Here is a 16,414-nt window from a genome sequence, read left to right as displayed (position 1 = left end):
TTAATTTAACTCAAATACAAATTTAATACATTAACTTCTGAACTTGGACATCAGGGTCACGTGTAACACATGTCGTGCAGGTTTGATGCAATCAGAGCACCGCCACAGGACCGTACACACTACAATCCAAATCACTGTGCTAGAGTCTTTACACAGAAAAAAAAATATTTTGTACTTCTAAAAACAATTCCTTTGGAAACCAATTTTCAAAACATAGTTTGTAATACTACAAGAAAAATATTGTCACGTTCCAGAATTTTTAGTATAGCCGCCTTTAAATTTCTGTCTTGGTGCAGACTGGTTGTGTGTTGCCACAGCTGAACGGTGGCACAACTCTGTGACACGAGTGCGTGGCAAGCCTGGGAAGTGGTTGTGCTGGCATCGCACATACCGATGTGTAGCGTGAGCCTGACCACTCGTCCGTTGCTGCCTCGTGCTGACGTTTCTGGGTCGCTCTATGGTGAAACAGGGGGCACTGTCCCTCTCAGCGCGAGCGACTTGGGGTCAACTCAGCTAGTTAGTACCCTGATAGCAAAATTAGGGGCCGGTTGCACCGAAACCTCTGGAAAGTAGGAGGGGTGGACGTGTTTTTTTAAGCTCGAGTTAGTGAGCTCGGTGCTCCTGGGTGAGCTGAGTGTTTAAAGGTAAAATGGCAAGTTAAATCTACAATGAGAACAGAAGCAGGGAAGCCCCAGAATGTACATGGAGATCCAGTTATTGTAAGTTTAAGTTTTTATCTAAGACTCACTTGATAGTAACTTAGTAATTAAGTATTTTGTTTTAAGAATCTTTAAGTGCCTAGTTTAGGGATGTCTACTTCATTAGAGTTCTGATACTCCCTTAATCACAACTGGTCCCGTTATTGAGAATGTAATGATTGTTGACACCTAAAGTAATTATTTCGGAAACTGAAACGTATAAGACTGTTATTGTTCATCTTTTAGTCTCGATAGAAAATGTGATTATTGGAAATAATTTAATGGATGGCTATAAGATGATTTTTATTCTCAAGTCACATAATGTCTGTCAAGTTCCACAGTTCGCACTCCTCACTGGAGCTATGCTCAAGAGTGGTTCGCCCCTTACTCGCACCTGTCCACACTCATACAGTCTCGCGCCACTCAGTTGTCGCACTCAATCTCGTCGCGCCACTCTCAATGGCTCTCACCCTCTTCTCCGATGTCGCACTTCCCTTCAATCGCGGAACTCTCCGAACTCTGGGAACTGCCACGGAACTCGTCGCAAGACTCCTGCAGAGGCCAGTGTCGCTGCTTGAGTACCTGTGGCGCCCTTCTCGAACCAACGAGAGAGGCTGTGATGAGTCGCGTCATCCTGTTCCGACGTGACCCCCAAAACATCGAGAATGGAGACGCTTATTCACACCATTCCACGCGGCGGCCTCTGTAAGCCCGAAATTCCCAGGCCGCTAAAGGTGATAATAGTCAGAGGCAGGATGATGCGCAGGGAGTGGAGGGGGAAGGGGGTAGCGAGGCCCCTAATCCAGCCAGGCAAGCATTGCATGCCTTGCGTCAATGGATGACGCGTGACGATAGTGGCATTGCGTGGCCGCCAGCCTGATCCAAACTTGGCATTACAGTCTGGCCTCTTGCCTTCGTAACAGTATGTTGTTAAGCATAGGCAACTCTTAACACTGTAGAAAATTTCAACTTCGGACAAATTTTACACAGTTTTGTGCCTCTTATGGCCTTTTGTTTCCTGGACTATTGTGTTCAGCCTGCACAGGAAAAGAAAACCTATAAATGCACAACCTATGAAAAAATGTTCACAGCTGAATTTTTTCATTGTGGTAGAGTCAACAAAGGGTTAATAGCATTCCGTAGGTTTACCATCGTACACATGGTGCATCACACAGAAAAAGTATAGTCAAGTCATAAATGATGGCATCTTACAGTGTTCCATTAAAATTATTCTTATTAATGCAGTTACTACAGTAAACTCTAGGTAAATAAAACCAAAATATTTTAACAAATGGAGTCAGGACTGCGACACGCGCCAGGTTCAGAGTTGGTTGGTGGACCTGCACAGCCACTGGCGTCAAGCGCCGTGTCACATGCTGTACACTGACGTAAGGCATGCCACGCGTGCCTGGCCGCACTTTAAGTGTCGCTACCCCCACTTTCCTCTTCTACTCCCCAAACATCGTCCTTGCCAAGCGCTATTATCTATTGCTGAGCGAACTTGGGAATTCAGTGGGTCACTGTGCAGTGGCGCAAATAAGCGCAGCCTTTCTCAATGTTTTGGGCGCTGGGATGGCCCAGAATGACGCGACTCGTCACAGCCACTCTCGTCATTTCAAGAAAAGCACCTCAAGTACTTAAACAACGATGCTGGCCTCCGCGGCAGTTCTGCGAGGAGTTCTGCAACGAGGGCCATGATACAGTCAAACCTCTCTGAAACGACCCCTCACGGTTCCCAGGAATAGGGTCGTAATAGAGGGGGGGTCGTAATAGATGTTTTCCGAAATTTTCAGTTCATTTCAACCCCCCCCCCCCCCCTTCCCGCACCCCTACTCGCCAAGAAACCAGCCATACAATGGCAGGATGCTGTCGCTCACAATGCTAGACGGCTTTGCTTTAAACCCACTTCAACCTTCATGACAAGTCCCTAGCCCTACAGGCCACCTCTAAAGAAAATATATCAAAAGACAGTTTATTTTTACTGGTTAGTTTACATGTACGTATTCTGCTTGCCGTAGTTAAATACACTAGAACCCCGATGTCACGAACCCCGGATTTAACGAAGCAGTGATTTTACGAATATATTCTTGAGAACCGTCAAAAAATTGGACATATTGACCAAAATGTTAAAATCAGAAAAGAAAAAAAAGAAAAAAACGAAATGAAAGATCATTAAAATCTGATATTTTAACACACAGCGTATTTTTGTGCCGGCTTTAATACTTCCAATAATGTTCATGTAAGAATAACAAAAGAATAATGGGACATTTTTTAAAAATATGGCAGCGGTAGGTTCTGCAACGCGAGTGGGCGCACACTAAGGTCGCCCGGCTGGCTGGCGGCAGCGGCTTCATGACGCATAAGCTCACCCCTCCCTCCCCTCGTTCACATTCTTTAAGGCTAGCTCGTCCCTCCCAGACACACAAACCATCTAGTGTCCTCCCTTGTAACACCCCAACTTCGCTTCCTTTGAAAAACCTTCAGTGAGAAAATGCTCATTTCACCCTCCCTTCTCCCGTAAAATTGGGCTATTATGAATGGTGTACTAAAGCAGTGAGGGAGGGGTCAAAATATGTCACTTTTCACACCAAGTTCGAGTTCAGTCATCTCTGGCAAGGAATTTACAAGCTTGCAAACTTAAATATAAATGTATTTTAATAGCAAGGGTCCTATGAAAAGGAATATACCGAATAAAATCAAGCTGCTGTCACCAAACAAAGCATAAAACGGCCCGATGCGTGGTCGCTTCGTTATTGCTCGCGCGAGAGGCGAGACGTGGAATGTTAGAAGAAAGATAAATGCGGGGGGAGACAGACGGCAGCCAGTGTGTTTCCTGCTTGGGAAATAAGTGGCGTAGCCTTTTTTTTTATGCTGGGTGAAGCGACCTTTTTCTATCAACCAACGGGAAAAGATAATTGCTTGAGCTGTCAAAATAAACATCGCTGCGGCAGTTAAAACAAGTCGAGGCGGGCGTGCATCCAGTCGGTCGCTGTGTATTGTCAACCGATAGTAATGAAAATCACGAGAAATCCAGCATGTAGCTTTGCCGTAACAGCGTACCACACTAGACACTCGCAAAAAGCTAAACGTAAACACGTTGCCACAAAAACCTTTATCTGCACCCTGCCGGCAAAGGGACGTGGAAGGGGGGTTGTCAAGCGCTGACAGCGGTCGACAGGAAGTAGTATCTATTTTTAGATATGCGCTGCCTACGGCAGTAGATATAGCACTCGGCAAGAGAAACGCAGTAACACGATACTCACCACAAGAAACTTATTTTCTGTCCGATTTTCTTCGGATTTTCGGCAATTTTTTCACGGTTCCTCGAAATCGGGTTGTAATAGAGAGGTGGTCGCAATAAATGGGGTCACAAAAAAAAGGTTTTACTGTAGTTTCCAGCAAGTCCTGCGACAGCTCTGGAGTTCCGAGAGTTCCGCGAGCTAACAAGAGGAAACCCCCCCCCACCCTCCTGAGTGTGGTGCGGTGCGGAGTTTGACTAGATCGTGAGAGTGCGGTGGTGCGAGACTGTGTGTGTGGACAGGCTCGAGGTAAGTGGCGAACCACTGTTGAGTCTAGCTCCAGTGAGGAGTGCAATCTGCGGAACTTGACAGACATTGAGTGTCTTGAAAATAAACATTTTTAAGTGCCAGTGATTTGTAATCAGACATTTTTAAGTACAATTATTTATTATTATTGTAAATATTAGTAATCAAAACTGTGAAAAAACCTAATTGGGCTATCCCTTACGAACCCAGATCTACCCACATAAGTCGTAACATCTTTTTTGTCAGAAGTGGGATAGTCCTAATTAAATAATTTACGAATAACTAATTGAGAATTAGAAAAAAAAAATTAGAATTGATATATTTGGTATTAAAATTAGTGTTAGCTCATAGGTCAAATAACTCTGTAGAACGTAGGACAGTAGTGATAGTGACAAAAAGTAGTGTATGTGGACAAGAAATATGGCTGCCGACAAGTTTAAGAATGTAATGGCCTTTCTAGTCGAGTTGAAAAATTATATGAGTGAAATGAAGAAGGGCCAGGAAGAAATGAAGAATGAAATGAAGAATTGCCAAGAAGAGATGAAGAATGCCATTAAGACCGAGATCGAAGACATGAAGAACCAAGAGGAGATGAAGAGGGGTCAGGAAGATATGCGTAATGAACTCGTTCCTGCTGAAAATGAATTAAAGAAGAAGATGGATGAAACCAGTATTCAGTTGGAAGGGAGTGCAGTGTTTGAAGCAACGTCCAGCAGAACAAGAAGAATTGACGGCGCAACAGCTAGCTCAACTCGAACAGGCCAATGAACAGTAAGTAGCAGATGTAACTGAAGAGTGCCTTCGAATGATAAAGAAAACCACATCTGTTACGAAACAGAGTAGTTCTTTCAGAGATGTGAAGGTGGAAGGTGCTACTGGTCATCCCAAATTCAAGCCACCCACTTTTGATGGCCAATCGTCATGGGTGGACTATAGGCGACAGTTCGAGGCAGCTGCTGAAGTGAATGGTTGGGATGAGGAAGAAAAGGCTACGACACTTGTTTTGGCCCTGCGAGGATCTCCACTAGAGCTGCTGCAGACCATACCAGTTACAGACCAGAAAGACAATGGAATATTAGTAGAGGTCCTTAAGCTGAGGTATAGCCACTGAAACATGGGCGAGATGTATAGAACAGCCCTGAAGACATGTCAACAGAGATCCTCAGAAATCCTTCAAGAATTCGAAGCCGACATTGAGTGACTTGTGAACCTTGCCTACCCAGAAGAAACAACAGCCAGCAGCTAGCCAGCTGCTTTTATAGTCGGCTGAGAGATGCGGAGGTTCAGCAAACTCTTTATTTTGCAAGACACCAGAAGAGCTGTGAGGTCTTGGTTCATGTCCTGGAAAACGAGGCAGCTCGCAGTACCTCAAGAAACACAAGATTCAGGATGAGGAGGGCTAGACTGGAGCCCTACAATGGAGCAAATGCCAGAAACACCACTAATGAAGTAGATATTCTCAGGGCATTGAAGAAGCTGCTGAATGACACTCCAGGTAACCAAATCAGAAGAGCAGGAGAAAACCCACGGTGCTTCGTCTGTAATGAACCAGGACACATCCAGTGGGACTATCCGACACGCAGGAAGACATAGCAGTAGGAAGAGAAGCAGGTAGATCAACAGGGAAACTAGCAATAGCTGGTGTGAGGGGGCGCATGCCAGCTCTACAGGGAATGGTAGCCCCTAGGGTGTTTCCTGTATCTGTATTTCATAGAAGCCATGACAATGTGTTGCTTAATGGATGGATCAATGGCAGACAGTGTTTACTTACTGTTGACACAGGGGCAGCAGCATCTAGTTCGCACAGACATTTTTAAGTAGGCAAAAGTTGAAGAGAACACCCATTCCATACAGACTCAATACAGCCAACTGAGACACTTCATCTGTGCATGGAAAGCTGGATTTGGAGGTAAGGATGGGAAATTTGACATTATAACAGACCTTTCTTGTTGCTGATATCACCGAAAAGGTAATTTTAGGAGTGGATATCATGAACTGATACAAATTCATTATTAATATGGAAGGGGCAGGTACTGCGTATTAAAGAAAAAACCTAATTGGGCTATCACTTATGACCCAGTTCTCCCCACGTAAGTCGTATCATTATTATAGAAGTGATTTTGTACACAACCATGTTAAAAATATCTCAAAGCTTTACTTAAAAAATAAAATATAAATTGATTAAGTTATTTTGCCTCAGTCATTGAAATAAAAAATATGATTTATTTAAAAACAAAGGAACAAATGTCAAAATCATCCGAATAAGTGGTTAAAGTGAAACTTCTTTGCTGAGGAGGCTACATCATTTTCGAGTGTTACATAAATTCTGATCGCATGAGGGGAATAGTTAGGTACATGGTGGGGGAACACTAGCATAATTAAACGCTTGCGTACTAGCATTTTATTTTTTTTTAATCTACGACCTATGCCAAAGAGAATTATGTTTCCTATACTTAAGAATATAATAAACAAAAAGTTTCACCTCTGCCATGCATAGACTCCACCCACACATTTTTTTCTCTATTGTTTTAGTTTTAAGACGGTATATTTACAAATAGTCTGGTGTAATTATTTGGATGCTAAAGTGGTCCAAGAATTGCCAAATGCACCATATGTAGAAAATAATAAATGACAAATGCTCTCAAAATTCCAAACTCCACACAAACATAATAAAATGATTTCTACAGGAAAATCATAGGAAACAATTTTGAAGAAGTACACATAAATTAAAAATCATTACGATAAATAAAATAAAATAGTTTCAACTTGTGATGAATATTAGAAGTTTGTTTTGCTTAGATTTGTCCATTCCATTTGTTCGTACCTACTTTGGGGTTTGGGTGGTCTGATAATTGATACACTCCATCTCTTTTTTGTTGGTAGCCCTTCATATAAAAAAGTCAGAAAACTAACAGTTTTCTGTTACTATAAAATATTTTGTTGAAATGCACTGTATTATGTTTTTTTAGTGGAAAACTAATTTTTTATTGACTATGAATACCTATCAATAATTATCTTCATTGAATTAAAGACCATCCAAACTTCAAAAATTTGTAGCTTTCTAGAATGTATAAATTGCATACAACAAAGAAACTTATATTTGTTTTAATTTTTGATGATATATTTGCTTTTAAGAAAGAAATGAGAAGGCTTAATTGCATGTTTCGTGGGAGTCCAGATGACTACCTATAGTTATCAAAGAAAATATGTTAACCAATGCAATATATCGGCCTTATTTAATTATTGTAAGCAGATGCAAAAAACAAGTGTGATTTATTTACATCACATGAGAATACCAATAATGGATATGTTTTTCGTAATTGTAATATGTACCTACACACAAGCCCTATGAAAATCGTTAGTTCTTTGTTTTTCATTTCGCATCTTAACCAGGATATAACTTATGTAGTATATTACAAAACGACCTAACATAAGGGGTAGATAGTATGAGTCTAAAACTTTTATTAAAAATGTTATCATTAAAGTTGGTATTAACACATTATGAATATGTTATTTTTTAAAATTACATTTCTTTTGGGTCATTCTTTTAAGTCTTCAAAACAAAATATGTATTATTGACAAATTTCATACTGGAAGCCTACTTTTCTCTTATAATAACATGCCTCATCTGCAATGAGAAGTGCTGTGCTCAATACTTACAGTATGTCACTTTAACCTTAACAGTGATGCTGTATTCACAATTCAGACACTTTTCTAAATAAAAATTTAAAATCCTTCTCAAGACAGCAATTAGAAGTAAAGCTGACTTGGAATAATTTGTATGTGTTTGCAATAGAAATAATTATATTTTGCATTTTCAGTGTTCCTTTTGAAAAACTTAAACAAATTGTTAAAATACCATTGATATGACTTAGTCAAAACTCCACTGGAGGAAAGGGGATTAATAAAGTCCTACTTACGTGAATATAATTAAATTTACCCAGTCAGATAAACTCTACACTTTTGCAGCAATCCCTAAACAAATAAAATCGAAATTACAGTGTTTTCTCGCATAAACGTCGCACATTTTATACTAAAATAAAATTGAAAACTAGGGGTGCTACGATTATGCGGAATTTTTTTTTTTTGTTAGGTAGAGTTATTCATAAAAACAAAACCCGTTCATGGAAAATACGTTAAATTAAAAAAAGGTGGAGTATACAAGAGCACGCCAAAGAATTTATATTAATAATTCATGCAACAAAAACCTTTCTTCAACTTTAAATAGAAAAACAAAATCTGTGACCCGAACGCAAGCCACTTGAAACTGTGATGTGAACTAACGCGTAACTATCGTCGTAGTATGTACACACCACGAAAGAGTGCGGGCTATCAAATGTAGTTAACTCGGCACTTGACAGATAGCACGCGTTGCATGAATGGGCGAGACACCGATATTCGACTACGTGCGTGGGCTCTATACGGGAAGCAACATAACCAAACATGAATGATGCCAACTAGCGCTGGCTACATTTTTATTAGCGGTACACCGCGGTGACGCAGACAAACAGATAAAGGTTATAACGTTTAAAAACACCTTTAAAAGAAAAATTACACGTCAGACAACTTCGTATTTCCATTAATTAAATAAGTAAGTGGTAATGTCTGAATAAATATAATATTTCTACTTAAAAAATACATAGTTTTATACGAAAAAGATGCCTACACAAAGAGCACGGAATCTAATAGCGTGACCAAAAACATTATACAACGTTTATGCAAGAATTTTTTTTATCCAAATTTTGATGCCCTAAACTATGGGTGCGATGATTATACGCGTGTGACGGTTATGCGATCAAACAGGGTATTAGATATTAGGTATTGAAGGTCACATGTAACCAATTTTGCACAATCTTACTGTGGTCCAAGCTCCCGCAGTACGTTTCACTTGGCAATGCCCGGGCCGCTTTAGTGATACAACTAATTAAGGTTGACTATAATTATTAAACATACCATCATAAAGCTTAAAGACTAAAGGGAAAAAAAATCATCCAGGTTATTTTGAAGTGGTTTTTTTTTTGTAAATTGTATATTTATTTCAGTGGCAGGGGCAAAACATTTTTTTCTACAACTTAATTTATTTTTAAAATAAACTTTGAAATGTTTTTAACATGGTTGTGTACATCATTTTTATAATATTTTGGATTTGTTTACCTAGAGTTTATGTAGTAACTGCATAAATAAAAGCATTTTAATGGAAAGCTATAAGATGCCGTCATCCAGAACTTAATTGTACTTTTTCTGTGTGATGCATTGAATAAACAATGGTAGAACTTCGGTATGTTGTTTAGGCACAGCCGAATCTACCGCTGTGCAAAAATTAAGTTTTAGACAAATTTTTGAACAAGTATTTGCTTTGTTTCCGGAGCCAGAGCATCACTGTTGAGTTTTCCTCTGCTAACTCGCAGACAAAAACTAGTTGAATTACTATGCTAAGTACAAGACGTGATGAATCAGTAAAGCTATTCCAAACATACTGTTTTACTTACCGAGTGTGTGTTTTTGAGCTTCAAAATATCCCCCCCCCCCCCTTTGGCGAAATATCTTTAATCTCCCGCAGGGCAGCCAAAAGAAACTAAGGCTTGAGGCCAAATAATTTTGTCAGTTCCCTTCCCCATGACTCAGCGTACAGCTTTTGAACCCCACAATAGAAAAAAAAACTGTAAACATGATATGTGTGTATCACATAACTTGTAAGGTTTCCAATGAATTATATTACAATAGACTTGTCTTTCAGATGACAGATTGTAACATATTTGATTTATAAATGAAACATGATTGCAATTAAACTTGCCAATGAATATCATGGTATTTCCTAACAGCTTATTTAATAAAATTAAAAATACATTAAATTGATGATTACAGATAATCACCCCTCTCATGTTCGAAGATTTAACTACAAAAGTTTTACCACTAAATTGTTTATAGTTTTTGAGTAATTTTGAATACTAAACATTCTAGTAAATTAACAATAACTTGAGATACAAATTTTAAAAACTAATAAATTATACACCAGAAAGGTTCAATATTCTCTATCAGCTGAATCACTAGTAAATATATTGTTTTGTTGACTATGATGCTGGTGCACGGTGCACTCTTCTCTAAGTGGCCAAGTAGAAAGAGACTTCAAGCTTTGGTCAGAAAAAAAATAATCCATTTTCTTGGTTATAGCACTATAGGAAAATATGTCTTATGCACTAAAAGTTATTTTCTAAAAAGTATCCTAAAAAGTATCCATTAAAATTTATTTAATACTATTTGATAATTAGGTTTAGTACACAATGTTAAGTACTAAAAAACAATGTGAAATAACTATAAAGGAGTGAGACCACAAAATATTGTATTATGTATTCTACAGTTATTACTGTGGAAATTAGTGATTGTAGCATTTCACAAAAAAAAAACAGGGGGGGGGGGGGGGGGGGTTGGTCTGTAAAGTCGGTTTGCGGACGATAATTTTACGTGATAACGTCATATGAAAATATTGATGAAAAGTTGCATACTTTTTAATTTTCAAATATTATTTACAGTTTTTGCAAATTTAATTTAAATACAGTAAGTCCTCTATTTACGTCGTACCGATTTACGTTCTTTTCGGATTAACGTCGCTAATGTTTGAGTACTCATGTTTCAATTTAAGTTGTCGCCGATTCACAATAACGTCGTTTACAATGACCGTAAATCTTTATTTTAACCAAAACACAGTATATAATTCTTTGTTTCCTTCAGTAGTTAATTTATGCTATGTAGCGTAAGCTACATGTTCACCGCCTTATCTTATCATACATCATGAGGGACGCTTCCTGCTCTTACTTACAGAATGTACTATATATCTGTTTTTATATTTCAATCAATAAAGGTAATAAAGCAGCTGGTTAAATAACCATTCTATAAAGCTGAGAAGTACTAGTTGGACTCGTTTCCCACGCTGTCGGTTGTCATTTGCTGATAAAATTGCCCGTTGTCATGTCTGTATGCCAGCGCTTCCGGCCGACCTTGGGCCGTGGCCGGCCGGTGGCATGAAACATGGCTCATTTTGCGTTGTTTCTATTTACGTCGCGGTTTTCAGGAACGTAACCCCGACGTAAACCGAGGACTTACTGTAATTTGTTAAATATAATCACGAACAATTAGTTATATAAATAAACTGAAATAAAATCTTATATTATAGGAGATTTTCTCGCATGGTGGTTGGCCGGTTCTTGCACGCTCGGCTCAGGCGGAACGTGACAATGAGTCAAGCTTTTTTGTGCGTGCAGCCAGCGTTCATCGATTTATAAGACGTTATCATGTCAAAAAAGTCCAAACAGGAGAATTATTATAAGCACATAACAATTCATTGGTCCCATTTTTGTTGTTTGTTTTTACTGCTATGTCACTAACTATTCAGATTCACACTTAAAGTAAATGTTGAATACTTGGGATCATTTCACAGCTACCATCCCAACTGAAAATTACAATGGTCCAACCTATAACCTATTTCCAAATAATTATTACTGATGTCTGAAAAACAAAAATTTTACAAAATTAACCACTTGGAAAAACCAGAGAACTAAAAATTGACACTTATTTGGCAAATACATGTGGGTCAAATTTTTTTATTAAACATTGTCCACTCAAAAAAAGACAATAAAAAAATTATGTTAAGTCCTGCAGCATCTTCCTTGGATCAGCCAATCTGCAAGTGTACACAAAGAACTCTACATGCCCTGCAGTAAATCCTTAATCAGCAACAGCAGTTAGTCTCATTTTGCACGCGCACCATTACATCAGCTTGCACTCCTCGTGAAGACTAGTATCTTCAGCCGACAATGTTAGTCGGAACAAATGGTCCAACGAGCGTCACTCCCCGATCTCGAAGAGTTCTTCACCTGTGTAACACTTGCTGGAGCAAGTGTGAACCTCGAGTGGTACGAGAGACTCCCCCCGCACAGTAGGTATGTGATCCAGTTTAAAGGTGAGAAAGCACCTGCAGTAGGCCCTGAAGACTGCTGTGCCGCACCAGCAGTAGCCAGCGCCATTCAGAAACCTCACTATGCTCACAGGCACGTTTGCAGCAGAGTATGGCAACCTGCAAGCATTCAAAACAATCTCACTGGCCTTTCAACCAACTCATGAATAAAAATGCATTTACGGTGAAATGTCTATGGTTCGGCACACTCTGCAATGCCTGCACCAATCGAGCCGCTCTGTTCAGGTTTTCTCTGGTGGGTTTCGACTGTTGCCCTTCACTACCAAGTCACAGAACTGCGCTGCCAGTGCCAGAGTTCATCTCTACTGTCTGTTTTCACTACAATACAGTGTTTCCTGTTTTTGTCAGGTAGCTGGTCACAGTTGGTAGCTCCGTTAAAACTATACTGATGTCCGATAATCCGGAAAAATTTGCTATTCCAGCAAGACCAATTCTGAATATGCTAAATTAATACCCTCCTACTGTATTAATGCTCATGATTTTTTTTATGGAGTTGATAGTTCAAATATTTTACATAGTGCAAACAAGTGAAAAATAATCAATTTGCAAACACACGCAAACAAAAAATGTATCTTAAATAGTTGTGTTTCAGTATTTGATAAATATTAACTATTAATATTGCCATTAAATGAAAATACATAAAGTTATTGTTGCAATGTAACATTAAAACTATCAAAAAACTTTTGCCCCTCATTATTAGAATACAATTATCATAATTGAGAATATTTTAATTTGAATTAAAACATATGTTTGGTGTTCAAAAATAGTGATGACCCAAGTTTGTGAAGATCTAAAGCATTTGATAACCTAATGCTTATAGTAAACTATTTAAAAGATTTCAAAAATAAGGCACAAAAGCCATAAATATAATACAAACTTTAACCTGACAATTAGCAAAGTTGTATTCTAGGTCCTTACGATAACTAAACTTTTACGTTCAAAAACTGTTACTTTTCTTTATCAAACCCGTAGTTCCTTATCATAAGCGTCAAAAATACTATAGTAGTTTCCGACACTTGAGAAGAAGTCAAGTTTTTCAAAATTAATAATAGAAATATAAAATACATAAATATGTTAAACCACTTGTTCTTGAGTATGGCTATATAGATAAGTCTGGCAAAATTCTATCTTTTGCCTTGGCATGACTCGTCGGCTAAATGAAGACAACGGCACTAGTAGTAGGTTATCCAAGTCTTATTATGTTAGATAAGAGATATGGATAATTGAATATTAATATTACTTGTAATTCCAACTATATTTTTCAACTGCATTTACAGATAATTAATTTACTTTTAATTGGATGCTTTGTAGGTGATAAAACCTTACCAATGCTTAATAATTTTTCAGCATTTTTTCAAATGCAGTTGTTATGGCTCAACATCTTGAAGCTTTTAATTATTATTTTTTTTTGGTTCCTATGGACACAGCTAAACAGCAAAATGGCGAGCTGTAATATCAGAACAGAATTTTATAATTTTACAGCAACCATATGTGGAAGTGGAAAATGTTTTAAAGTCTCAGTAACTAGAAGAAAAAAGGAGGAAAAAAAAAAGGGCTCTAAATTTGAACATATATTGATACGCCCCTCGTGCCCTAATATTATATAATTTTAATTTAATAAAAAAAGGCCTAGGAAACAGCTGAGCAAAATAATAAAGAAAAATACAAGTATACCAGAGGTGGCACGAGGTGGTGAACAAGACAATTTGATACTCCCTGCACACAAGCAACTTGGGAGCTAGTGAATCGTTTAAATAGATATAGGTAAATGATAAATAAATAAACACTACATAAGTAGATTGGTCTATAGGTTTCCTGGTTTATTTAAAAAGGTAAATTAAATCTGTTTTTCCTTGGTTTTGGTTTCACAATAACAGATATTAACAAGTTCCTAAAAGGAGGGCTGGCCCGATATGATTAACACACGTAATACTATACTTTTAACAACAAAAATGACATTTTATAGCAGGTTAGGTTCGTCCACTCATTACTATAACAATTTCACATATTCTTATTTAATAAGCGCTGTATGGCACTGCTCGCTGGTATTTATTTAAATAATTTCTTTTGTTGGATGTAGTAAGAAGTTATATTTTAAAATATCACCCGGGACTTCAAAGTTGGACATCTGGCCGGGAGGAAGCTCTTCTTAAAGAGACTTGAAGCTGGGGATTCTGGAGAACATTATGGGTGCAATTTCGGCGCCCAAATGTTGGACCCTGTCTGAAACACAAGCCAAATTCCAACGAATTAGACCTGCTTCCAGACAGTCAAACACAGTCGGCGCGAAAAGGCCAACAAACGGGAATTCGGGAAGGAAAAAGAGACTGGAGTACTGACCAAACCGGGTGTAGCTCCTGGATTCAGAAAATGTCTCGCGCAGACATCCGAAAGGCGCGGACCGAGAATTGCGCGGATGACGCGGCAGAAATCCTCAATTAGGAAGACAAAAACATTAATAAACTTTAAACTAAAACATGACTTGATTTCTAATTACTACGACTGACTGGCTACTACTGAATTTTTAAGCTGGGATTACATCCCTTAACACAGCTGACTTCATTCCTTATTCGAAAGAGTTAGTCGTTTCCTCAAAAAAGCCTCTTAACAGAGGGGACGCCGAGATGACGCGGTAAGTAGCCAAGTCAGAGTGCCGCGATGGCGGACAAAACTCCTAATTAAAATGGGCGGTCGGCCCTACGGAAAAAGAGGGGAAAGTCGGCTCTGGGCCGAAAACTTCCGGAGGTGACCGAGGTGGTCGTAACTACGACTTCAGTTGTTTGCGCCGAAGGGCGACCACTGCGCTCTCTACCGGCGGGCACAGAAAGCTACATAGAATTGACTTTTACAGGACGCGAGCTGAAAGCATAGGGCCCTATGGGGCAACCGGTGCTGCTCTCTTGGGGCCTCAAGGGGAAGGAAAGAAGGAGGTTAGCAAAGTCGCCACTAGGTGTCGCGGGCGTCAGCTCCACTCGCTGGTGACAAGAGCAGAAGTAACAGTTTCTGCCACTAGATGTCGTGGGTGGTCCATCTTTGCACATATTTTTTCTATGGCAAATCGTCCTTGAAGTCGGCCACCGCCTGGCGAGGTTCAAGTCAGGTCAATGATCCTGGGCTAAATTCTGAGAACTGAGGGGGGGGGGGGGGGGAGGGGGGTGGACAAAAAACGCAACGAGGCTGGGAACGAGCCTCCTAACGTGACTTTCTAGGAGTGAACCAAAGACGTATGCGTGACGGTAAGCGCTGTTCTACGCTCGTCTCTGAGAAGAGGTAACAACTCATCCAGAGCTGTTGTATGCAGTTTTAGTCATGCAGGGAAATAATGTTACAGGCTGGGAACGTGACTGTAAGCGGGAGAAATGTCAAACGGGCTGCCAACTACGTCTTAGACTTGCAAAAGATCAGATTGGTCCCTGAGAAAATGGTGCCTTGTGCTACTGGCACAAAGTTTAACTAAGTAGCGTACACCAGCCTAACAAAGTGTAAATCACCCCTTTTGTAACCAAATTATATATAAAATAAAATTTCCAAAAATAAATTAAAATTTTAACAATAAAAAAACGTGCCGAAATACATAATTTCCCGCACAATATCAAGTTATGTTTCAACTGCATTACGCCGCGGCTAGTGATGGGGCTGGTCAGCCTGCGGGAGGAACGCAATGCAGGTAGCGCCCGTCCCTTTGCGGTAATCCGATTAGCGCGTTGTCTCTCCACTTCCCTCGAGGGTTCAGCAAGTTTCCATGGCCCCGTCTGCGTAAAGTGGCATAACTAAGCACAACTGTTCTCAGAGCTTTGCGTATTAAGTCGGGGATTCTGTTAACGCGACACTTCGACAGTATAACGAAATCTTTCCAGGGCAGGACTGAAGGTATACAATCAGGGCAAATAATCCACGAGAGCAGGTGAAATAAAGAGGGAAAGCGACATCTACTGTCTGTGTGCGCAGATCGGAGCACAGAAGACTGAAGCATCCGGGACAGTGTTGTGTGTGCAGCAGACGAGTGAGAAATGAGAAGCAGTGCGTTAAAACCATGGTGCACAGTAAGATATGAGCAGTAGAGAGATCCACTGTCGAACGAAGCTCCAGTGGGAAGAGGAAAAAGTGGACTTACGAAGGTGTGATTCATTTTTGGACACATTGAGATAGTTCTAATTTAAGAGATATTGTAATTATTAGTTAATAAATATTTATTAATT

The 16,414-nt window shown here is 39.4% G+C and overlaps 1 protein-coding gene across 7 annotated transcripts in view; it reads right to left on the bottom strand.

Moving 5' to 3' along the window:
* Positions 1–11,825: 11,825 nt before the first annotated feature.
* LOC134527177 (leucine-rich repeat protein 1-like) overlaps positions 11,826–16,414 on the bottom strand; it is a 66,480-nt gene continuing 61,891 nt past the window's right edge. For all 7 annotated transcript variants that reach the window (XM_063359581.1, XM_063359588.1, XM_063359583.1 and 4 more), the window contains one exon: positions 11,826–12,314. In XM_063359581.1, the coding sequence (XP_063215651.1) occupies positions 12,086–12,314 (229 nt within the window). In that variant the 3' untranslated portion in view covers positions 11,826–12,085. The remainder of the gene's footprint in view (positions 12,315–16,414) is intronic.

The sequence above is a fragment of the Bacillus rossius genome, chromosome 1 (genome assembly GCF_032445375.1).
Source record: "Bacillus rossius redtenbacheri isolate Brsri chromosome 1, Brsri_v3, whole genome shotgun sequence".
In the NCBI taxonomy this organism is placed as follows: domain Eukaryota; kingdom Metazoa; phylum Arthropoda; class Insecta; order Phasmatodea; family Bacillidae; genus Bacillus; species Bacillus rossius.
Note: the sequence above shows the minus strand (reverse complement) of the source record. Positions and strands in the feature narration are given on the sequence as shown.